This window comes from Cyprinus carpio, chromosome B23, assembly GCF_018340385.1.
Source record: "Cyprinus carpio isolate SPL01 chromosome B23, ASM1834038v1, whole genome shotgun sequence".
Classification (NCBI taxonomy): Eukaryota; Metazoa; Chordata; class Actinopteri; order Cypriniformes; family Cyprinidae; genus Cyprinus; species Cyprinus carpio.
Genome location: NC_056619.1, coordinates 19,549,409 through 19,573,994, shown reverse-complemented (window position 1 = coordinate 19,573,994; position 24,586 = coordinate 19,549,409). Strand labels below are relative to the sequence as shown.

At 38.3% G+C, this 24,586-nt stretch overlaps 1 protein-coding gene across 3 annotated transcripts in view; it reads left to right on the top strand.

Annotated features, from left to right (window-relative positions):
- Positions 1-24,586, top strand: part of LOC109103473 (plexin-A2) — a 201,994-nt gene that overhangs the window by 131,670 nt on the left and 45,738 nt on the right. For all 3 annotated transcript variants that reach the window (XM_042750415.1, XM_042750414.1, XM_042750416.1), the window contains 9 exons: positions 576-699; positions 2,895-3,048; positions 4,750-4,846; positions 9,024-9,138; positions 10,123-10,323; positions 11,409-11,505; positions 11,884-12,083; positions 18,597-18,748; positions 21,881-21,998. In XM_042750415.1, the coding sequence (XP_042606349.1) occupies positions 576-699; positions 2,895-3,048; positions 4,750-4,846; positions 9,024-9,138; positions 10,123-10,323; positions 11,409-11,505; positions 11,884-12,083; positions 18,597-18,748; positions 21,881-21,998 (1,258 nt within the window). The remainder of the gene's footprint in view (positions 1-575; positions 700-2,894; positions 3,049-4,749; positions 4,847-9,023; positions 9,139-10,122; positions 10,324-11,408; positions 11,506-11,883; positions 12,084-18,596; positions 18,749-21,880; positions 21,999-24,586) is intronic.

Genomic DNA, 24,586 nt, shown 5'->3' with positions numbered 1-24,586 from the left:
ATTCATGCTCATTTGTTGTGCCAGATTTAACTTCATGGTATCAAACATCATTGGTGTGTCTTGCCGTAGACATCAAATCTAGTGTGACACATTTTAATGCAACATTTGTGAATTAAATGAGATTTGAAAACTCTGGCAGAGAAGACTTTCAGCAAATAATAATTTAAATGTCTGCCTTTTATGCAAAGTTTTGCTTCAGTTTTACTGTATGGCTTCAGGCTCCTTTTTATCACTTTAATATAATTTTTCCTAATTTTTGGAGTTATTATCATGCTGTATATAGTTTTGTACGTGTTATGTAATTGTACAGCACTTTGCATCAACCCGTTGTTTTTTTAAAGTGTTTTAACTGTTATTTTTATTTGACGTGAGGGTGAGAATATGATTTATCTAGTGAATATTCCTCATGAATTCATTTTATTTTTGTTTATTGGTTTGTTAAGCATTCATTAACTTGATATGTGCTCAGAGAAGAGTTATCATCTACTGAGTTTCTGCCAAATTAATAAACATCAATCTTTGTGGTTGTCCCAATATTTTTCCAACTAACTATTATGCACTCTCTTTCTCTTTAGATGTTCTCAGAGGGATCGTTGTGAGCGGGCAAATGAGCCGTACCGTTTCGCTGCCACACTGAACCAGTGTGTGAAAGCCACGGTGTACCCGGACAGCATCGCCGTGTCTGAACCCAGCGTACCGGTGAGACCATTTATAACCTTTACCCACAAGAACACAAACACCTTAACAACCTAGAGGTTATGTTGACTGAAATACAGGAGCACGGATTCCTTCTAGCGAGAAAAATTAGCATGAATTAGTTTTCAGTGCGATGTCTAGATAAACAGTTTTGGGTTTTGGAAAGCGTGTGCTGTGTGGGAGGGCTTGAAGAGCGAGATATCTGGAAACAGAGGCCTTTGGGAAAGGTATATGTGTGGGTGAGATGCCAAATAAGCATGTGGGCCAGAGTAGGAGTTGCGTTCAAGAAGACATAGACATCGATTCAGGGCTAAGACTCTTGTTTTGGACATTATTTTTAGTTTTACCCTGCTAGATGCTTCTTATTCATGCAAAGAAAAAGTACTATCTCAGGCAAACCAGGAAGTTTGAAGGTATTCACCTTGGGTAAACTTCTCTAGGAAGCCAGGGGGAAAAAATTGTGATGTCCTGATAATTGATAGAGTCCCTGTATCACAGCTACCTGATTAAGATAATGAGGCGTCCTGCTCTAAATTAGATGTTTCCGTCATGCTGTAGCGCTCGACAACATGACAACAGGGTCACCGCTGTTCGGCGCGTCGTACGATGAAGGGAAACCATCGCCATGACAACAAAACCCATCCGCACGGGCGCCGGAGGAGCCTGAAAAACAGCAAAAACAATCAAATTACCTTTATTAGAAATGCTAGTAACAATTAGCCCTCCCTGCACATCGCCAGCCGCAACGAGAAATGAAAAAAAAAGCGCAATGAAAGGAGCAAAGGCAAAACATAGAGACACCAATCATGCCTCGTCAGGGTTGTTATGGTCATACAATTCTTTATAGCAAAACAATGCCTTGTCTCGATGTTTGAGTACAGCCTGTGCATCTACAACGAATAACAAGACAGCTAATTAGCAATTCTGTAGCTATCGCTCTCAGCGCACTAGCCTAAAGAGTGCAGAAAGGAGCATCTGTGTGGTTTTGAAGTAATTAGATGGCATATAGACGCTGGAAATTTCAAAAGAGAGGGCAAAAGTCAATGAGATGGTCCGAATGTAGCCTCAGAACTATTGAAAACGATGTGGTAAAAGCAAAAAAGTTAGCCACGTAATCTTAACAAATGTCATAGCAATAATTGTCCTCTCCTTCAGTGGCGAGAAGACCAGCCTGCATGTGAAATGTGTGTATTTATAGCTTGTGAGCTCCATCCTGTGTGTCACCGGTCCCCCAGAGAATGACTTCAGAGGGCTATGTGTGCTTTGAGAAGATGTTCGAGAGCATTGGTGTGAAATGCAGGAGATGTAGTTCAAAGATAGAGGAAGAACGGATGGATTGGTAAATGCCCTCTTTGAGCAGGAGTCTTTATAAGGTTAAGTCTGTAATGATGGCTGGAGTTTATGTTGTGTGAGACCATCTTGTGCGTGCTGCAGAATGAACTTTGCCCATGTGAGAAGAAGAGTTTATTTGATCAGAAATAAATTGCTTTTTTCAGAGCACTCGTGGTTCAGACATGTAGACAGTGGTTTCCGTTCGAGAACTCATCTCACCCACTCTCTATGTTTTTCTATATGTATTTTTTTTTATATATGTACATTATAAAATAAATTCTTAGTACAATAAAATAATTATAAATCATAAAGTACTTTTAATATACTAATAATATTAACATGATAAAATAAAATATTAATGTCAGTTCATTAAAATAATGTATTAATAAAATGTAATGTATTGTAAAGTGCATATAACTATATTTTTTATAATTATTTACAATAATAAAACTAATAAAGTATCTGTAATGATAATAGAAATATAAAATAATATAAATTAATACAAAAAAATGAAATTAATTTTAGTCGATATTCCTGTGACCCCATTTCCAGGGGTTTCCAAATAAAAATTTTGTTTATTTGAACTAATGTCTATATTTTATATCTATATCTAGATAAATATTTTTTAAGCCATAGAGAAACCTGAAGTGAAACAAAACTATGATTCTTAGAATAAAGTAATCCTGATTTTGTTTTATGTTTTATGTTTTATGTTTTGTGTTTTGTTTTTTGTTTTGTTTTTTGTTTTGTTTTGTTTTGTTTTGTGTTTTGTGTTTGTTTTTTTAACATTAATTTTGTTACATCAAGTAAATTACCGAATCCTTATGAAAACTCCTGTTCTAATCTGATCTCTTTCCTCCGTCTAGCTGCTGGTGAAAGTGACAGATGTTCCGGATCTTTCTGCTGGAATCACATGCTCCTTCGGGAACCTGACAGAGGTTGAGGGCAGAGTGGATGGGAATCAGATTCTCTGCACTTCTCCCGCTGCTAAAGATGTTCCCATCATCCCCACAGATCAAGGTATTTATTCAAACTAGACTATTCAAACTAAATCTCCATATTGCCACACTATTTTATACCCCCATAGATTAACTCCTTATATCTCTTGCTCTCCATGTACTCAACTTTCCCTATCAATTGGCATCTCTTTTGTTTTTTCTTTATACATCCGTCTACCTGTTCCCCCCAGGGAGGTGATCTCTATTCTTTTGTATAGATGCTCTATTAATAGACCCTCCCTAGTGTACCCAGCAGCCTCGCTTCCTAATGAGAGCTTCATTCATGCTCTCACACTCGAGCCGCACCATCGATCCCACTGGCCACGTACAACCACGGCTCTAATGAGCCTACACCGACCCCGGGTCGGCCCCAGGACTACAGGCGTGCTCTCAGACACACTTACGCCCATTACAGGTGACAAACCCTCTGCCCTCTCCCTACCCATAATAGCTCCAGAGAGGGAGTTCTTCCTGAACGCTGATCAACAATCGGGTTTAGAGTCTTCTGTGGTTATGAATTTAATCGGGGATCGGTTCACAGTGTGGGAAACCAAAAGAAGAGGATCCAGTTCCGTGAAAAACTGCATGGTGTAACTGTATATGTAACTAAAGAGGTATCGTTTAAGTATTCACTTTGTTGGCAACGCTTATACAGCAAGATGACACTGATTTTTTAAAAGCTAACATTCGTCTGCGGGCAAATTCCTACATGTGCTTTCCGTCTAACCTCTGTTGGGAAGCAGATGGCCGCATATGCAGCAGAAGTTGGTTGTGATTATCTGAATCACAATAATCCCCTCCCAGCTCACAGTAAATGACAGCTCTGTTTACCCACAACCCTGTGCTCTTGTTGGGGGGAGCATTATCCAATCAGTGGCCTCCCTCAGGTAAATGTCATCTAATCCCCCGGTGCCTCATATTTGCCGCATCTCTCTTGACTAAATTGGGCTCGATAGGAACATATGAGCATCGATCATGTGTGGAAATACCCGCTTATTGAGTGGTGGGACAAATTCTTTTCCTAGTTTATTTCCAGTAGCTGCAAGGCATGAGACGGTTGGGCGTTTGGGAATTGCATTCCAGTTATTGTCCTTGGCATATGTGCCAAAAACATGTTTAAAAAACCAACTTTTACCCTTCAGTCCATTCATCCCTGTTACGAGGCGCGGAAACAGGTGCGAAGGAGGGAAGAGGAGAGGAAGTGGTGCTTTCGGGTCACGGCTGACTCCCACGCACTGTATGCTAGCTGAATCGCTGCCTGTTTGGGACGGAGCTCGTGCTTATTTGAGTATGAAGAGCTGGCCGCTTATCGAGCACGAGCGTTTGGTCTGAACGCCGATCGGCATTCTCCACGCAGCCACCCTGCCAAACGGGATTGGCCTAGCTGGTGTTCTGAGGCGCTGCCAGCCGCTCCTCCGCCATTACATCGACGCTGCCGCCCGCGGGCCTGTTTCACATTAACAGCAGGGCTCAGCTGTGTTCTGTGTGACAATAGCATGTCTCCACCAAAAAAAAAAAGCACTCATATCGGTTTGGATGCCACGCACTGCAGAGCTGCTCGAGGCGCCGCTTGACTGTGAGAATATGATGCGAGGAATGCCAAGTATTAATCAGAAGACAGCTTGAGCATGAAGCAAGCTGAAAAAAGGGTGGCAAACCAAACACAACAGAATGCAATGTGACAGAAATGTTCTCATCTCTTACTCTCTTGCTCTCTTTTCAGACTGGTCGGGTGTCGAGCTCAGACTGAACTCGAAGGAAACGGGTCAGATGCTAATTAGCACAGAGGTGAAGTTCTACAACTGCAGCGTGCACCAGCTGTGAGTATACACACACTTCATTTAACTCATTTCCAGAGCTAAGAAAAATTGCATGTGAGAACTCATTAATTTCTCAATCATTTCTCCTTGACGGGTTAAATTGAGCAAAAAAGGCTCAAATGTCCATCTTTACAGGTTTTTCTTTTGAGAAAATACATCAAGAATCTCTCATGTCTCTGATAAATCTCAGATTTCAGAGTCCTAGAACATTTCTTGTCATTTTATGATTTTATGGTTCTATTTTTATTGCACTTTTTGATACACTGCCGTTCAAAGTTTTGGGGTTGGGAAGCTTTTTGTTTTTATGCTCACTACTACAGCGGCATTTATTTGATCCAAATACGATAAAAACCCTCATACAGTTTTTTTTCAAAATCCTTTGATGAATACAAAGTTCAAAAGAATAGAATAGAAAATATTTTGTAACATTGTAAATGTGTCTAATGCCATTTTTCTATTAAGTTAGTGCGTCCTGGATTTCATTTTCTTTCCCAAACTTTTGATTGATAGTGTAGCTAAGCTATTTTTTTAAATGAAGTGAAAATTTAAGGAATTATAGAAAAAGTGTTTCATTGGCATTTAAACAAAACACTAAATGCAAGTTTGCTAAAACTGTGCTTACGTAAATAGCTATTTGGCTCCTAGTTAACATTGTCTCATAGACCATACAGGCTGTAACATCAACAGAAAGGGAATGTTTTTTAGAGGAAGAGCAAGTTGTTTTATTCAAAATTATAATTAGGATTAATATAACTTTTATAATATAATATAACTTTTATTTTCTTGGATCAGCATTCACAAGAGAATCTGTCACAAAAAGTCTAGGAATGTGACTTTAGAAAAGAAATAGTCTTTGGTTAAATTGTTTGACACTTGTTGTTTTTGATTGCATAACTCTTGTTTAGCGAATGTTGTTCAGCACTACGACTCAATCGGAAATCTTTTTCTGATGCATCATGAGATGTATGATGTGTCATGCCATATGGGGGCACATTGCTGTGATATTTGTCTTTATGATGTATTCATCCCACATACGAAACCCTGCTGATATTTCTCTCACTTCCTGTGTCGTAGAGTATTAGCGTTGTGTCACAGCACTCAGCCAGCTCACTCCACACGCTGTGAATGTTTCAAAAGTGTTACACAACACGGAAAAACGTTATATTTCGGGCCCACGGGCGTTTGATAATATTCAAAGAGTTTATCAAGCCTGCACCAGATTCTCGCAGCGAGTTTGAACTCTCTAAATCGTTTTTTGCAGGACGCCAGTGTCACGTCCCTTCCAGGCTGCACTTTCCCGTGACTGGCGAGGGCCTCGTGGCTATAAAAAGCATCCATTATGGCAAATGCCGGCTGATTGCTTGACATTTCTCAAGTGTAGAGGCTGAGATGTCTGAATTGCTGAATCTAAGTGTGCTGTGGGTTTGGCGCTCCGGCTGGAGGCATCGCTGTCTGTCACAGTTCAATTCCACTTCATCTGCTGTGATGGCAGATCAGAGAGAAGCAAGTTCCACTGCATCTCTACTCTCTAGGAGGCCCGCTGATAAACAACCGCATGTGTCTGAGCAAGCTTTGTGTCTTTGTTTTTCACGCCGCGCCTCCAAACTCCCCTCGTGTGCATGTTTATGTGTGTTTTAGCGTATATTCGTAGCCTCTCGTGTGTGTTCGTAACCACATCTCATAAGCGTGCCTTCTGCTGAGAACAGATGCTGCTCAATGCAGGAGATCACAGAGCCCTGTAGTAGCTGGAAGCTTTCTAAAAGGCTCAGGAAGAGGTAGCTTCCGAGGGTGCTGATTGGCTGGTGCCGAAAGACTCGCCCCCTCCCCGTTCCCATCGCTTCCTCGCTCTCTCATGGCCGTGTCGCCCGAGCATCTGACAGATCTGGAACTAATCAAACAAACTCTCTGTATCCAATCCCTTTGAACACGCACCTCTTGCGTGTGAAAGACCTCACACCGAGCTCCGTTGGCCTTCTGTGCCAGTGCCACCGGGGATTATGGGTAGTCTGAGGCAGAATGGCCCCTCCTTGTGTGTTCAACCTGGCTCAGTTTTTGGCACGGTTTTCCTCCCACACTCCCTTTCACTTCAAATGCTGTAAAATGCTCTAATTTATCTAGAGTTCCCAATATAGTGATTAACTACACCATGGTATATTGCGTTTATATAATATATATACGAATCTCGCCTGGCCAATTGGATTGGCCCATCTGAACCCAATGGCCCAATGGCAAGCCGGCTCTGATGAATATTTTAGCATAGTTTAGCGATCAAGCAGAAAACACAAACTCTTGGATGCCAAAGTGCTTTAAAGGTTTACATCTCCAAGATTCCTCAACATCCTCTGCAAATAGAACAAGGCCTGCTCGCTCTATCATGGCTTTACTTCTCAACTGGAAGGACTGATGTAAGTGTTTTATTGGAATGTGTTGGTATTATGGATTCTGGATGTGCTCGTTCTCGTAAGCTGTGCTCATCTGCATATAGATGATGAATAGAAAGCTTTCCACTGAAGGCATGCACACAGATACATGCAAACACACATGCTCGTACTGTATGGCCGTGTTCTCTCATGGTTTGCCCGCTGCATATTGGAATACTGATTATACAGCCAAATAGAGATGGTGCACAGGAAGTGAAGCGATACAGGGATCACAACCCTGGTTTATCTAAATTTAGGCCTTAAATGAAACACTTAACCTCATGTTGCTCCCGTGAGATGGTGCTCGCAATTAACGTACCGTGAATCGCTGAATAACAACCAAAAAAAAGAAAAGAAAAACAGCTGTGCTTTCAAACACTTGTCTGTATCAGTAAATTAAATAATTGCCATTTTCGCTTAAGTTGACTGATAATGCCTTTACATGAGTTTGAAATACCATTTTAATGATTCATGTTTAATTAAAAATTAATTTGATTGTTCTAAACCAGTTTAAAGAGTTTTGTAGTGAAAAAACACAAAGTATTTTCTACTGTCTTGGCTTTTTGTTGTTATTCAGATGTTGAAATCAGAGTCATACGTTCTGTAAATAATACAAAATGTTTTTGGTGCACACTTTTATATAAGATATGTATATGTTAATCTTCAACAGTTGTCTCAGATATTCAACTTTTTCCAATATTCAGAATAATATAAATATAGCATTATACTTGCAAGATATAAATATTACAATTGATATATAATATTATACTTTTCTGTAAATATATGTTTTAATTTAATTGTATTATTTATTTTATTTTTGGTAACACCTTATTTAAGGTGTGGTTGTTACATGTTAAATGTACTTACTATTATAATAACAATAAATTATGCATAATTACATGCAAGTAACTCTAAACCGAACTCTAATCCTAACCCTAACCATAGAGTAAGTACATGCAGTTGATTAATATTGATCAGTACTTAAATGTATAATAAACACTGTATCAAGGACACCTGATACAGTAACCTTAATTTTTATTTAACTTAATTTTTTTGTGCCTTTTAGGGCTACAGTTAATACAAGTTATTGATATCATAAAAAGCAAAACTTTTTTTTTTTTTTTTTGTTTAGCAGCACTGGACTTGTACTGCTGTAAATGACTCTCTGCCAAATATCCATTTGACCTATAGACTAGACTTCTTTTTTTAGAAGGACTTTAAAACACAATTACTTCTGTCAACTATTATAATACATTGCATCACAATTATTGCAATTAGAATTAGATTGCCAAGATCATTCCGTATTCACTCAGGCAGTCCACTGTCTCACTCACAGACAATATAGACCTAATGCAAATCATATGTCACGGCATGACTATGTCTTATTAAAGTCTGTATGTCTCAGTTCTAGAGTGATAATTGTAAGTCTGAGTTCTAACCTTTGCAGAGCCGCAGTACATCTGTATGAGGGTTTCAGTGGCACAGTGCTATCCAACGGCACATGCAAATTTCCGCAGCACACTTTTAATTTATTCAGCATTAAGCCGCAAAGGTCAAGGACACAGCAGTGCTGGTCTCAAAGGCACAACCTGCTCCCCATTGCTAATCTAAAACCCAGAGCTACGTTTTATGCTGACTACTTTCACAGTACCCTCAAAAAAAGGGCTTTGGATCATAAATCAGGGACTTCATGTGAGTGGTAGTAATACTTTATTCTATCTCTCTTGCGCACGCGCGCACTCTTTCCATCTGTTTAGGTGTCTTTCCTGTGTGACCAGTTCCTTCCGCTGCCACTGGTGCAAGTACAGAAACCTCTGCACTCACGACCCCTCCAGCTGCTCTTTCCAGGAGGGCCGCGTCAACGCCTCAGAGGTACACATACAAACACACACTGTGTGTTGAGGTTAGAGTCTCTCAGTAGCAAATCTACAGGATCACAAACCTCTGGGGAAGAGCTTCCAATAATAGCTGCTGAAAAGTGTGTGTGAAGTAGACGGTCACCTCACTAGAGAGCGTGTGTGTATGTGTGCATTTGCAGGTGTTCAGCTGATCAATGTGCTACATTACACCCTGTCAGGTGGTAAACACACTTGCTCACCCTCTCACAGCGAGCAATTAGCAGTCGATATCCAGAATATTCTCCCTCACAGCACACACAGACTTCCCACTTATTCACACACAGGCATATGCACAAAATAAACACACACACTTACACAAGCAAAAAATCCTTACGGTGCACCATCACTCATGGTGTGTGTGTGTGTGTGTACATGTGCATTTGCATTTTCGTGTGTTCAGGTTTGCATGTGTGTAAGTGTATATTTGTATATCTTTGTGTTTTTTTAACCTTATACTTTAGGGAGAAAATTGCTGTCCTAGAAGTTAGCTAAATATATATATATATATATATATATATACACACACACACACACACACACACACACACACACACACACACATATATATAGATAGGTTTGTTGAACAAAGTAAGTTGTACTTTATTTTATTTTATTTGCCTGCAATGTGCTTGCCTGCTTATGTAGAGCTGTTTCCATGTTTCTTGTCTTACTTAGGGATGCCTCTCAGAGGCTGACCTACTAGTGTACATCATCTCCACACACAGCTTTTAGAGAGTAACACATCAACGTGCTTTTAAAGAGCACCTAAGGTTGTGCTGTGTGTGTATGTGAGCATGGGGAGCATGTGTGAAGCTGAAGTGTGTGCCTTTCTTTATACACTGTATGTTTCTATTAGGCTCTATCAATTCAGATTTCATGTTCTCTAATCGGATGGTTTAGGATTTTATGCGGTTGCAAGTGTTTGTCTTTATTACCTGTTCACCTCTCGCTTCTTTAGGACTGTCCTCAACTGGTCCGCTCTGAGGAGATCCTGATCCCGGCAGGGGAGGTGAAGCCCATCACACTGAAAGCCCGGAACCTTCCACAACCTCAGTCGGGTCAGCGTGGCTACGAGTGTGTGTTACACATACAAGGAGTCAGTCACAGAGTCACGGCGCTCAGATTCAACAGCTCCAGTGTGCAGTGCCAGAACAGCTCGGTATGTGTTTGGGTTTGCATGGCAAAAATCATAATGAAATCTCAGTTATTTCTCTTAGACATCAATAAGATTTTATTGAAAACAAACTGAGACTTATCTTTAAGTCTTCTGCTTTTCTCTCATGAGAACGAGAAGAGTTTCATAAGAGATCTCAGCTGTGTGTCAAACTGTGCTCAGATTTGCTAGGATACAGCATCTAGTGTATAATTGAAACTTCAAGATCTCGGCATTACCTTACTAATTTCTCCTAAAATTTTTCAATCTTCAATCTTGACAGATTGGTTTTGCAGCTACATGCTGTGAGAAAAAGATCCTGAGTTTCAGAAGAGATCTAAAGTCTCAAATCAAGCTCATATTTGCCAAGATATTAAGTCTTTGGATTCTTTCTAAACCTTAACAATCTGAGCTACACTGTTTACATTATTTTAAAACACTATACTCTTACTGTACAGCAGCATTTGCCTCATTTGTTTCTCCTAAGGAAAAACAAAGGGAATACTTACAGTGCATTAAATGTGTCTACTACAATCTAAGCTATGAAAGAGAGCAATTAATGTTTCAATTTGATCTTAACCTAGTTCCAGAAAAGCACAGTTTTTAGCTAGTAAGTAAACACTGGTTACCTGTTTGTGATGTTATATTGCACAGAATCGTGAAATGAGCACAGCCAAGGTCTATTTTGCATTTCTACCTCCACCTTTCACTCTCTTTCAGTTATTATTTTTCAAATGAACACACACACACACAATGTAAGTAGAGATGAAGGCAATTAGAGCTCAGTGTCCAAGCTGTAGAAAATAGGAGTGTTGAAAGTCTTCCTTATTCCTCAGACTGATGATGCAAGTCTGGAGTAACTCAATAAGAGCACTAATACAGTCAAACTATCTCTCTTTTGCTCTCTTTTTCTCTCTCGTGTTATTTGCTTGTGTACTTTGCCGTTTATTAGTTCACTTTTTGGCTGCATGTTGTAATCAATAATTGACACAGGCAAAGACTAAATCCAATAAAAAATTTCATAAACTTTGCATTATCTCAGCATTTGCACTGTCAGGAAAACGTTGCAAGCTCTTTCCATCTCTCTGCAGTATCTGTATGAAGGGATGAGGATCAGTGAGCTGCCGGTGGATTTCTCAGTGGTGTGGAATGGAAACTTCATCATTGACAATCCTGAGAACATCAAAGGTAATAATGTGGTTTTAAACCAAAAGAATGTGTTAACTCTATAACCTGTCTAATCCTCCCAGAATCATTCCGCCCTTAATAATATTTGAGGTGATTGATTGGACTGATTATTATTCATTCCATGTTTAAAAAAAAAAAAAAAAGAAAAGAAAGTCTGAAGCTACTTTTCTCATACTCAGCAAAACCTCTGAAGCATCACAGTTGTGCTGAGCTTCAAGATTTCATCATTCTTCATACGTTTATGATCAATAGCTCTACTAAACTGTCAGATAGGTCATCCTAAGTCAGAAAACTTTATAAAAACTTTTACACCAAATAAAATCCTTATTGCAGCATTCATTTAAAAACACTTTACTAATTTCCACATGTATCCCACAGTGCACCTGTATAAGTGTGGCGCTCAGAGGGACAGCTGCGGCGTGTGTTTGAAGGCCGAGAGGAAGTTCCAGTGTGGTTGGTGCAGTATGGAGGGCCGCTGTACCCTCCGCCAGCACTGTCCCATGTCCAACCCCTACACCAGCCGCTGGCTTCACCTCGCCAGCACGAACGTCAAGTGCACCAACCCTCGAATCACTGAGGTGGGTCACATGTACTATACAGGACTCATTCTGTTTTTCTGTGATACTTGATTTCATTTAGGGCACATATGACAGAAATATATCTAAGAGGTCATGTACAGTCAGCTGGCCATTTTCCAAAAATATTTAAATACTGAATGCCACAACTGACCAAACAGAGTGAAGTGTTCCAGGGATCTGTATAATTATATGCATGTGTGTGTGTGTGTGTGTGTGTGTGTGTGTGTGTGTGTGTGTGTGTGTGTGTGTGTGTGTGTGTGTGTGTGTGTGTGTGTGTGTGCGCATGTATATATAATTTCATTTATTAACTTTTTAATGCATAAACCTTTAACATAAACTTTTATACATTTGATTAAAAAATGCTTTTCTGATGAAAGTACACAATACAAATCTGTATTCAACATCATTCATAACTCAGACAAATGAACACACACATACACAAGAGTTGTGTGGAAGAGTCTCCATCAGCTCATGTTTCTACTCTGTAGTCTTACTGAGTTTTTTATTGATGCTGCTATTCATAGACTCTCAGAGAAAGGTGAGCTATGTGTATCGTGAGTAATGTCTCTCTCTCTCAGCTTCTCTGCCACTCTCATCGTCAATCATACTCATTGTAGCTGCCAATATCTCACGTTTTCTTGTAATTAACACAATATTGGAATGTTGGTGGCATATTGTGAGAGGTGTGCATGTGTGTGTGTCTGCTGGGAGACTGAGGGAAGACATGGTGTTTAATTAGTTTAGGTAACGCACCAATGCTCTGTGTTTAAACTACCTGATTCATGGAATTCATTGATTCATGTGGCTGTTTGCAGTCTGCATATCACAAGCTGTTGCCCCATGTGCACACCAACCAATTAAAAAGTAAGGGTTATGACTTCCTGTTGTCTGTTTTCATTTAGGATGAATGGGTAAATTAAGGTTATGAACAGCTTCTGTTTTTTTGTTGACGGAGAGTGTTAGACATAGCATTTTTGGTGTATTGAAACATACACATTCTATTCTTTGTGTGTGTGTAAATTCGTGGGGGGGGGGGGTGTATTTGTGTTTTTTATTTTATTTTATTTTTTAAGTTTATTTTTTATTTTAAATACTCAAAATGTCTTTATATGTCTAAAAATACTAGATTTTGTTTACTAAATCTGAAGTTAAGAAATTAACTTACTGTAAATGCTAAATGTTTAATCATCCCTCTGTCATAAAAAATGTAAAATAAAAATATATTAGTACTACACTTACAGTATATGGCTCTCTACATCAATATTGATTATTTTAATGGCTTTGCAATGCAAGTATCATAACAAAGTATGCAAAGACATTAATATGCTACTATGTGTATGCTCATATAAGCCAGTCTTAAAACACAGCACTCAATTTTATGAAATATGTAGTATTTATATAATATATAGTGTCCCTGATTAAAGGTTGAAGACCCAAAACCTTTTTACAACCCCCAATGAAAATCGAGCCCTACATTTCGTGTTTCAGACACATGCAATTGCCAAGACCACATTACAAAGCAGTGGAGCAGTTCCTTCAAAGCAAATTAGTATGAATATTTTTAATTCATCCATTTTTAATCTATTCTCTCCGAGTTGTTCATTTCCATTTTCTCTTCTCTCAGTCTCACTAACTAATCGTAGTGGAAAAATGTCCTTTAGAGCAGTCGTTTCACGATTGTCTTCTGTTCTTAATTTAGTTATGTTATTTTCTGTGTTTTTGTCTGAATATAGACATTCGTAAGCTGATTTGTGCAAATACATAGACATTAGCGAGATCTGCCTACAAGAAAATGACAGTCATGAATGATTAACGCTTCTATTAAGCAGCACTCTATCCCTCCTCTAAAGACTTATTAATATTAATGAGGCTTAAGTCCTCAGTGAAAGCTGAGGGTTCAGCATCAAATGAATGTGGAGGAAAGTCAGGCACTTGAAGCTGGCCTTGACGTGGCTCCTTGCTTCTTGAGCTTCTCCTTAGTAGCTCAGTCACGGAAAAGGATGTGCTTCACAGAACTGATCTTGGATCAGCCATGAAGAACTTTTTGAACTTATATATGAGTATTGATGTTTTATATTTCGAGTTGTTTTTGAGTAATTGACTATTACTGATTATTTATTTTTATGTAAAATTACATATTTAATATATATTATAGACTAGACTATATAAAACATGATTTTACTATTTTTCTTATTTATTTTTGGGGGGGATTGGGTTGGGGCCAGCAAATGTCATGGGCCACTTAGAAATGCAGTTGCAACCAGCCATGAGTTTGTTTCAAAACACGGACCAAAACCTCAGGAAATGTGGCCTATATACACACACACACACACACAGGTACACACACCCCGACACACTGAGAGAGACCTTCCATGATGAAAATCATCATGAATAAATGATATTGAGCCTGATAGAACCTTCTCCCCCATCAGAGCTACAACGCTTGTCTAGTACGACACAGCCTTTCCACAAAGTCACATGTCTATTTACAGAAGAGCATTCAGCTCAACTCACTCAACCACAAACTCCAATTTTAACCGGATGCACCACTTTCAAGTCCCTCGTTCCTTTCTTTCCTTGCTTAAACACTCGCTTGCTTGGCCGAAGTTCAAAACCAAGGCCCTCTTTTCTTTTTTTCCCCTCTTTTCAGGCTTTATCGCAGCCAACCACGGGGACATTTAAGAGCAAATGAAGTGTTTAGTGTGCAGTTTATGCAGCAAGAAACAAGTCATAAGCTGAGTTTTATCAAGCCCATAAATTGCATCTCGGTGTGAATTTGGGACGTGCTTGAATCAGCTGAAAAGACTCCAATCCTGGTAACAAATCACACCTTTCATCCTCCTGCTGCACACTTTCATTACAGCTTCCTAATTATACGCAGCAATTGAGTGCGTAAAAAACCCTTCGAGGACAGGAAATACATCCCCGTTTAGACTTAAACAGGCTGGTGTTAAGAATGAGCTTTTCTGCATTACGTAATGAAAGAAGCACACATTAACAGTTTTTACCTGCAAGAGGACATGATGCCCAGGTGCATGTTGGGTAAGAAGCATCCAGGCAGGGCTACTACTTTAAAAAGGCATGCATTAAGAATGAAGCAACTTCCTGTTTGTCCTTGAGCCACTCTTAAGACATGACACTGGCCTGTGGCTGGGAGTGTGTCTGTGTGCATGTGTCCATATAACTCAAAGCCAAACAACCCGTTAGAACTCTTCTCAAAAAGCTCACGTTCTTATTCCGCGGCTGGAATCCAGACACTCACTTTTGCAATGATGGTGAAATTGCAGTCGGCACAAATTGTTGCTCTGGAACCAGTAGCTGTGTGGCGGAGGAGGCCGTCTGCTGGGTCAAACAAGGCAGCGCTTTCACCTCCGAGTGGGCGGACGAGACTTTGAAGTATTGAGTCAGTGCGAGAGATATTTATGCTCTATGAATAAAGCCCATTTGATGTTTGTAATGGCTAGTCAGAACAGCACCGCGCTCAGGGGGAAGTTGGAATCTGACGCCTAGACTATTATCACATGAGCTGATGAGATTTAATCTAAAGATGAAAGCACTGCCGCCAGTGTATACACCACCATGCTTTCATTTATTTACTTGATTGTTTTATTATTTAGAGCATAAATAATAAGGATACATCTGTAAGGATATATCTATGTAATCTGTAAAGAAGATGTGAATATGTTTGGAGTTGAATAGTGGTACTGCTTTCTGTGATGTAATACTTATTATATTATATTATATTCTGCATACTAGTTTTAAATATTAATACTATGCAGTATGCATAAATGTTTCAAATACATAACCTCACAATGTAGATGATGTCCTAGTTATAATGTTTACAATTTTTATATTATATTATATTATAATTGTATTATATTTTTAATAATTATATAATTTTTATTTTATTTTATAATATTTAATAAAATTATTATAATGTAATTTTATAATAAATATATATAGAAAGATGTCCTTCATTATTTATTTATTTATTTATTTATTTATTTATTTATTTATTTATTTATTTAATTTTTTTTTTTAGAATTTTTATGAAGAAACACAAGCCAAATGTGCAGTATGCTACAGAAGTAATATAAATTGGATTTTATTTTTTCATGTATAATTATTTGATCAAACTGTTGATATATTTTACAAAACAGTAGATTAAAATGTTGAATATATGTTTTTGCTCTACTGTGAAATTATGTATTTGTAACGTATATGTATGTTTTTTTTTAAGTAGTATGCAGTATACGCATGCATAAAAAAACTGGTCTACTATACATTGTATAGATATATATGACTTATATTTTTATTTTTGTTTGTAATTCTGATCATACCCACATTGTGTTCTGCCATCAGGTCTGTATTATTTCAGCAGTTTATTTAGTTTTCTGTAGTTAGTTTGTTTTAGATATGTTCAGTCTGATGCTGACTCGCACCGATATGGATATATTTAGCATTCCATTCTTCCTCTTATTGTTCCAGTCCTGTTCCCAAGAAGCAATAAAAGATTCATATACTTCCACCCTAAGGTTCACTAGTGACACACTTACTTTACATCCTAACAGATTAATGTCCGCTAAACTCTCACCGATACGCTCCTCCCGTTGAGCGACTGCACTTTCTGCATCACACTGCTCTAGATCAGTAAACAGGCACACTTAGAAGATGCTCTTACTTTAATCATGTTGTTTTTATGTTCACATAACTGCACACAAATGGTTTATTGATTGTATGTAGTGGCTGTACTGTGCATGTGGCCTTCTGTCCGTCTCTCTCTCTGCCTCTCTCTCAGTGATATTTGGATCTGGAGAGGGTCCAGGGCTGGGCTTCTCTTGGGCTTTAACAGCACAGAAGGCTTTTTGGCAACCAGAGCCAAGGTCACGCTGAGTGGCCATATTGTATTTTATGAGAGGGTGGGCTGCTCCGAGGGCTAAAATGGCCTGGTGTTAGATTTATTGCCTGTGGCAACAGCATGCAAATTCTGCATCTGAATTTTAATGTACTATGCAACTTTAATAGTATAGGAAGTTGCCACAATGAGTTTTACTGATATCTAATTTGGTGCTATTAAAGTGAAACACAATGCAAGAGACAATTATCATTAAAAGGCTTCCTTTTAAAAGGTCCATTTGGAGACCTAGTTAAGGCTTATGCGTGTTAAATTTCTTAATTATGTCTCTGTGTTATGCAGATATGTGACCCTGGACCACAAAACCAGTCTTAAGTGTCAGTTGAGATTTATACATAATCTGAAAGCTGAATAAATTAGCTTTCCATTCAGGTATGGTTTGTTAGCATAGGACAATATTTGGCTATTTGAACTATTTGAAAATCTATTTGAGGGTTTAAAAAAATCTAAATACTGAGAAAATCGCCTTTAATATTGTCCAAATGAAGATTTTAGCAATGCATAATACTAATCAAAAATAAAGTTTTTGATAGTTTTGATATATTTACGGTAGGAAATTTACAAAATATCTTCATGGAACATGAACTTTACTTAATATCCTAATGATTGTTGGCATAAAAGGAAAATCAATAATTTTGACCCATACAATGTATTGTTGGCTATTGCTACGAATATACCCCAGCGATTTAAGACTGGGTTTGTGGTTCAGGGTCACATATATATATGTGTCTTTCCTGATGTTTTTGTGTAAAAACATTTCAAGTGTTCAATCTTTAAAGGGATAGTTCACACAAAAATGAAACTTCTGCCATCATTTATTCCACCTCATGTCATTCCAAACTTGTATGAGTTATATTTACACTAGCATTCAAAAAAGTAAAAAAGTATGAAAATTAATACTTTTGTTTACCACAGATGCATTAAATTGATTAAAAGTGACAGTACATACATTTATAATATAGCAAAATATTTTTTAATAACATTTATACTAATACGTTTTTTAATACCAATTCAAAAGATTTTTGAAGTATCATGTGTCACTGAAAACAAGCTCATTAGCTGGTTAGCTAGTAAACTAGCTAAATTCAGCTTTGCTATTACAGAAAAAAAAAAAAACATTTCACAATATATTAATATACAATAGTTATTTTGGTTACACTTTATTTTAAGGTGTCCTTGTTACAGTGTAATTATACACTTAAGTACTGAGCAATATTAATTTACTACATGTACATACTATATGGGTAGGGTTAGGATTGGGGTTTGAATTAGGGTTACTTGCATGTAATTATGCATAATTAATTGGTATTATAATAGTAAGTACATGTAACAAGGACACCTAAAATAAAGTGATACTGTTATTTTAAAGTAGAATAATATTTCACAGTATTGATGTTTTGCTGTATTTTCTTATTAAATAACTGCAGCCTTGGTGAGCATAAGAAACATATAAAAAGAAAAAAAAATCAACCCCAAACATGCGAATGGTGGTAATATATCTTTACTTTATTGCAAAATATTTAAGTTTTTCCAAAACAATGACTGATTGAATGATTCACTAAATGAATCAATTACTGAATGTCTCTTCCTCTCGTCAGGTGACCCCAGTGGCCGGACCACCAGAAGGGGGCACCAGAGTGACCATCCGTGGTGTGAACCTGGGCTTGTCCTTCTCGGACATGGTCAACAATGTGCAGGTAGCAGGAGTCCAGTGTACCCCACAGGAGAACGGCTACATTATTGCTGAACAGTGAGTGACTGTAGAGATGTAAAATTCTGATGAATTCATGCTGTGCAAGTCTGTCTGAGATTAGAATGAAAAAAAAACTGGTTTAGTTTATCTTTAATCTTTCTCAAAATAGCAAGAGCTGGAAAAGATAATGTCCTACGATACACATACTGAGAAGCTGTTTCAAGGGGAAAAAAACACCTCAGGTTTTCATCTAGTTCACTTTAAAGCACAGCAGGATTGAGTTCATTAAACACACACAGGATCCAATGAACACAACTTTGATGTCACAAGCGTAAAGCGACCAATCAAGGCTGAGTATGAAAGGCAGGGTTGGTCATGGCCTTCTCCTTTATGCTCTATTGAGTCCGTCTTATCTGACAGAAACATCTTAACAATGGCAGGGAAACATTTCTATCTGCAGGGCTGGTTGTCAGCGGTGACCAGGGCTCTTGTGAAGCAGAAACAAGCCCAATTTAGAGTCCAGACAGACCTTGGTTGGTCTCTGTCTGCAGTAGGTCCCATTTTTCAGCATATGTTTGTGTTTATCCCTGCGATTGTCTCATTAACCCTGTGTGTAAGTATTCTTAAGCCAGGATTTCATCATTAATATTAAACCTCCTGGGGGAAATTTTCAGCTAGAGGAGCTAAAACGTGATGATTTGTAGTAGTAGTTTTTGCTTGGACATGCAGAAAAATGGCTGCACTCAGCTTTCTTGTCTAAATTTTTTTATGACCAGCCATTAAAAAACGAAATTGGGTTAAAAGATGAAATGTGTCATTTCCATTGTTGGGGAAAGTTACTTTTAAAAGTAATGCATTACAATATTGTGTTACACCCTAAAAAGGTAACTAATTGACTCTACTAAAGCATAAAAATACCATAATATGTTTGCAGATATTTAAGAAACATGCTAAGTTAACATACTTGTTTATCTTCCGTTGTGTTGTAAGGGTGTATAAATAGTGTGTAGTGTCTGCGTTCAGGTGGAGTATGTATCCGCAGCGCCTCTCTTTGCCGCTGAGGTGGGGACAGACGGTGCGAGGGGGAAACGTGTGGTAATTGAAATGCGCGGCGTGCTGCTGGCTGTAGGAGGGAGATTTGTCAGCCCTTCTCTCTTCTGACAGCAGTTTAATCCGAGCGGGACGAAGCCGAGCCGAGTGGGAGTGGATTCATTTGTATGGCGCGGCGAAGGGGTGTCATGAGGAAATGGAGAATGCGCCACTGGACCCCATCAAACCCACAAACGGAAATGGGAAGCCGTGGATCTGTATTTTAACAGTTCTGTCTGGTCGTTTTGTACAAAATTTGTACACATTAAGACACCCAAGCTTGCTGTAGATTATTTTTTGCCATTTTCTATATGAGTATCATAGCTTATGTCAAAGTATGTTGCACAAACTTGTATTAGGTTGAGATCACATTAGTGAAATGACTGCACCTTTACATGGCTACTTCTGCATGGCTGTCAGTGGAGAAAGGTGCTTTTTCGTCCGCAAAATGGTGTAATAACAGCATCTGCCTGTTCATTTCCGAAGCCCACCAGCCAAACTTGCACCACACTGCAGCTGTGATTGAGCATCTAAACTTGCTTCCCAACTTTAATTGCCTTAGAAGTGAAAGTCCTCCACTCAGTGTGATTGAGAGGGCATAATGTGTGCTGTGAACAGCTGTGAACGCTGTCTGCCGAGCCTGTCTGACTCACCGCAGGAAGCCACATCACGCCCACAATCACGTAGTCTGCGCCGCATGCGTTCCGACAGTTATCCCTGATGATGCGAACACTCGATATCAACCAAACATCGGTTGCAGTGCACCCGCCCCCACGTGCTTTCAACTCAGATTTGAATTCTCATGTCAGTTTCTTATTTACTTCATATGAGGGCCAGTCAGTGGGCTCTGTGTTTTTATTATGTCATTTAATCTGGCCACCCGTCCGTGAAGCCGATACCTGATCAGTCTGTATGATGTAACAACATCGACCTGCTCCCTGATCAGAGTGCATGATTGTATTTTTTTACAACGCTGAGTGAACGCTGTATTGATTTGTGCTGGGCGTCACTGGCTTGCCGTATATGCATGTTTCTTCAACTTCAGGCACTTAAATATCCCAGGGGTTGATTGTTATTGTTTTATTTTTTTATTAAAACATCATTTATATTTGCAACTTTGAAACTTTTGGAAAGTATTTTTACATTTTATATACGTGTGTGTGTGTGTGTGTGTGTGTGTGTGTGTGTGTGTGTAAAACTGTGATCAATAAATAGACCAAAATAAGCTGTATTAAATAAAGTAAAATAATACAGCTCCCTTAGTGTCATTTCCACCATGTTAAACAATTTTGCTCCAATTTCTTTCTTTTTTAAATTCTAGTGTGACAACACTGTCAATGAAGAGTTTGAGATTAAACAAGAGACTTGTGATGTGTAGAAAAATCAAGGCAAATATTACTTGTGAGCAAAACATATTTATTGTTTGACATTTCCAAGTTAAATCATGTGAAAATAGTATGTGTATATTTAGGATGCGTAACATTAGTCTTACAGTAACAAGCCAAATGAGTCTGCCATTTCATTCCATGGTGGAAATAACAATTTAAGAAAAGGAAAATTATAAAAATGACAGATTTCTCTTGAGATGTGTATGTCCACTATTGGACTACTGGGTTAGTGGACAAATTAGATAAACCAGTATGGAAAATGTGTTTTAAAAGAAGTTATTTCCCAAAAGAACACTCATACTGTAGAACCTGCTGGAACATATGCTTTTGTTGCTTTAAAAGCATGGCGTGTCTATGCATCGGCTTTCCCATGGGGTGATCTTGTCAATTCAGCTAATGGAATGTGTGCGCTAAAGCAATCAAGGAACCAAAGCAAAACCTACATTGAGATCAAGAGGAAATCAATGGATAGAGAGGAAGTGTTGCATACTGATCACTCAGCAGGACTGGAGATGACTTCCAATGCTTCGGTTCCTCACTCTGGAGTCAGTCAAGAAACATTATGCTTTGTAATCCAGATAATGGGGACTGAGTGAACCTGGATCTCTCTGTACAGAAGTTATGAGGCGGTGATATCCATCCATTTAGGCAACTTTCATTTAATACCAAGGTTAAAAATGTAACTTGTCATTGTGCATTTCTTCTTTTTCAGGATTGTGTGTGAGATGGATGCAGCTCCCACTGACAGTATACCCGGCCCGGTCCATTTGTGTGTAGGGGAGTGTAAGCCGGAGCTCCAGACGCGCTCTTCTCAACTCTATTCCTTTGTGGTAAGACCTTGAGCTCTGCTACATCTGAATAATGCAGTGAGGTAGTGGTGAACCTGGCCATTGTTTTGGTTTTATTAAACTGAGCTTTACTTGGTCCATTGAAGAGAACTTACGGGTCACTGTGATGTTATGCCTTCGGACAGGTGAACCTTGCTGAGGTTGCTTTGTTCTCAGAAGCGCTTTAAGAGTGAAAATGTCACCAACTATTGAAATAGCTACTCTTTAGGAACAAAGACTATTCCAAGCTATTTTAGGAAATAGCATACTCTTTAGATACAATATATACACACCACCTGTATACTTAAAATAAGTACAATAGACTCTTGATACTTTTTTGTTTGTGTAAGCAAATTTGATGCAAACCAGTACTACATTTATACAATAATAACATTGTACTATAATAGACTCTTGATACTTTTTTGTTTGTGTAAGCAAATTTGATGCAAACCAGTACTACATTTATAATATATTTACATTTTAGTAGCAGGATTGTTTGTATCTGTACAGACAACTATGTAGTAATCACTCCATTAATGTGTTGGAACAGTCCCTCCATGCAAATTTAGAGTCATTAAAAGCCATAAGGTCAATAAATTAACCTTTTTATGGCTCGCATGGCATTTATATGGGCTAATTGTTCTATTTAGCCCTTTTTAAAGTAGTATTTTTGTGCACTTTCAGTAGATTCTTAAATGATGTTGAGGATTAGTGGTTAATAGCGTTATTTACACGTGTATGTGCCAAGACATTAAAAGAAAAGCATGTTTATTGAACTAAAGCACTCATCAAGCACAAAAGACTCGAGATATGCCGTAAAAACTTTCTAATTTACAGACTGCCACTGCGTTTGTCATTATTATAGGTAAAACAGCAGCCCTGCTTCCTCCGTTAAGAAGCATAGCTCTCGTCAGCATAATAGAACTTGTTCTCGGTTATTAAAATATTGAGTGATTACGAACACGAAGCACCACCGGGAGCGCACATTGAACATGGAGACAATAAAAGCCATTAAGCAAATCAAAAAAGGATGGTTGCCATGTTGTCTCGTTGCAGAGGAGCACCTGTGGGGACTCTTGCGCACCTGTCTGAAACACCCATCCGCCGGCCTGGGGTTAATAGATAATCAACAGCAGCATTCACACTAAGGCAAACAATTATCCATACCACCACAATTAACAGCCTCTGCTAATTAGGGGAGCTGTTTATTTACAATATGCGCTTCAGCCCCTTCCTGTATGCGTTCATGCAAGTTTGTGTGAGCGTGCGTGTGGTTTTTCTGCACGCCTTTCATATCACAGTCAAATATGAAAGCAGCATGTTATCTCAAAAGCTCCGCCAAATGTTGTCGGACAACACGGGGTCCCCGAGCGGCCCACCAGTTGTAGAACAATACAAGGCGAGAACAAAATTGGTGTTAATTCATTTTTAGTCGATGCACGTGTGAAGTCGGTCATAAGCTTTCTTAAGACACAGAGCTGTCTGTTTGGTGTTTCTCCATCTGCTATTTTCAGTCCCTGCGTACAGTAAAGGAAGAGAATTGGGAACTAGAGAGTTCATGTACAACATTTTAAAAGCCTTTTATTTATCCTCAGACGTGTTTTTCATGAGCTCGCATCACTTAGACAAGACTGGAAATGGCATTTCTTTTGTAGCGTTCGCTCTTTATTTGTGAGCTGAGCAGAAGGCGTATGAGGTTTATGAAGGACAGTTGTTATTTACAGACGTAGCTGTCTTTTGTGGAACAGCCATCCACATCTAGGCAGATTTAGAATCAAAACATGCATGTCTTCAGCTGAATGCTGCGCTGTCATGTCTGTGCTTCTAGTGACACTTTACGGAATTAATAAAATGTTTTATTATATTTATATTACAGTACATGCTTTTTTTTTCTAAGAAATTATTGCTTTTATTCAGAAAGGATGCATTCAATTGATTATAATGGATAGTATATACATTTTAAAGTGCCCTATTATGGATTTTTTAAAATTACCCTTCATGCATTTACATTTTCATTACCTTTAGTCACTTAGCAGACGCTTTTATCCAAAGCAAATTACAAATAAGGACAATAGAAGCAGTCAAAATCAACAAAAGAGCAATGATATGCAAGTGCTATAACAAGTCTCAGTTATACAGTACATATAGCGAGGATTTTTAAATCATATAATTAAAAAAAATATAGAATAGGAAAAGAATAGAGCAAGCTAGTGTTAGAGGTCTTTTTTTTTTGTATAATAAAAAAACCCAGATACAATACAAAAAGATTAGAGAAGCTAGTGTCCTTTTTTTTTAAGAAAAAAAAGTGGTAAGTAAATAAATAGGGTTCAAGTCCAAAAGGGGCATGTTTTTTTTTTTAATGAATAGAATAGAGAGTGCTAGAGTTACAGGGTCAAATAAAGATGGAAGAGATGTGTTTTTAGCCGAATATAGAAGTTCATGCTGTGTATATCACAGCTCTAAGTGAATGAAAACATCCTGCAAAGTTTTAAATCTAAAAGTACAACGTGTATGAAGTTATTGTCTCTCAAAAGAAAGATTCGACTAGCCACACGCAAAGGAGGGGTTTGGAAAAATGAATCGTTGAGCGA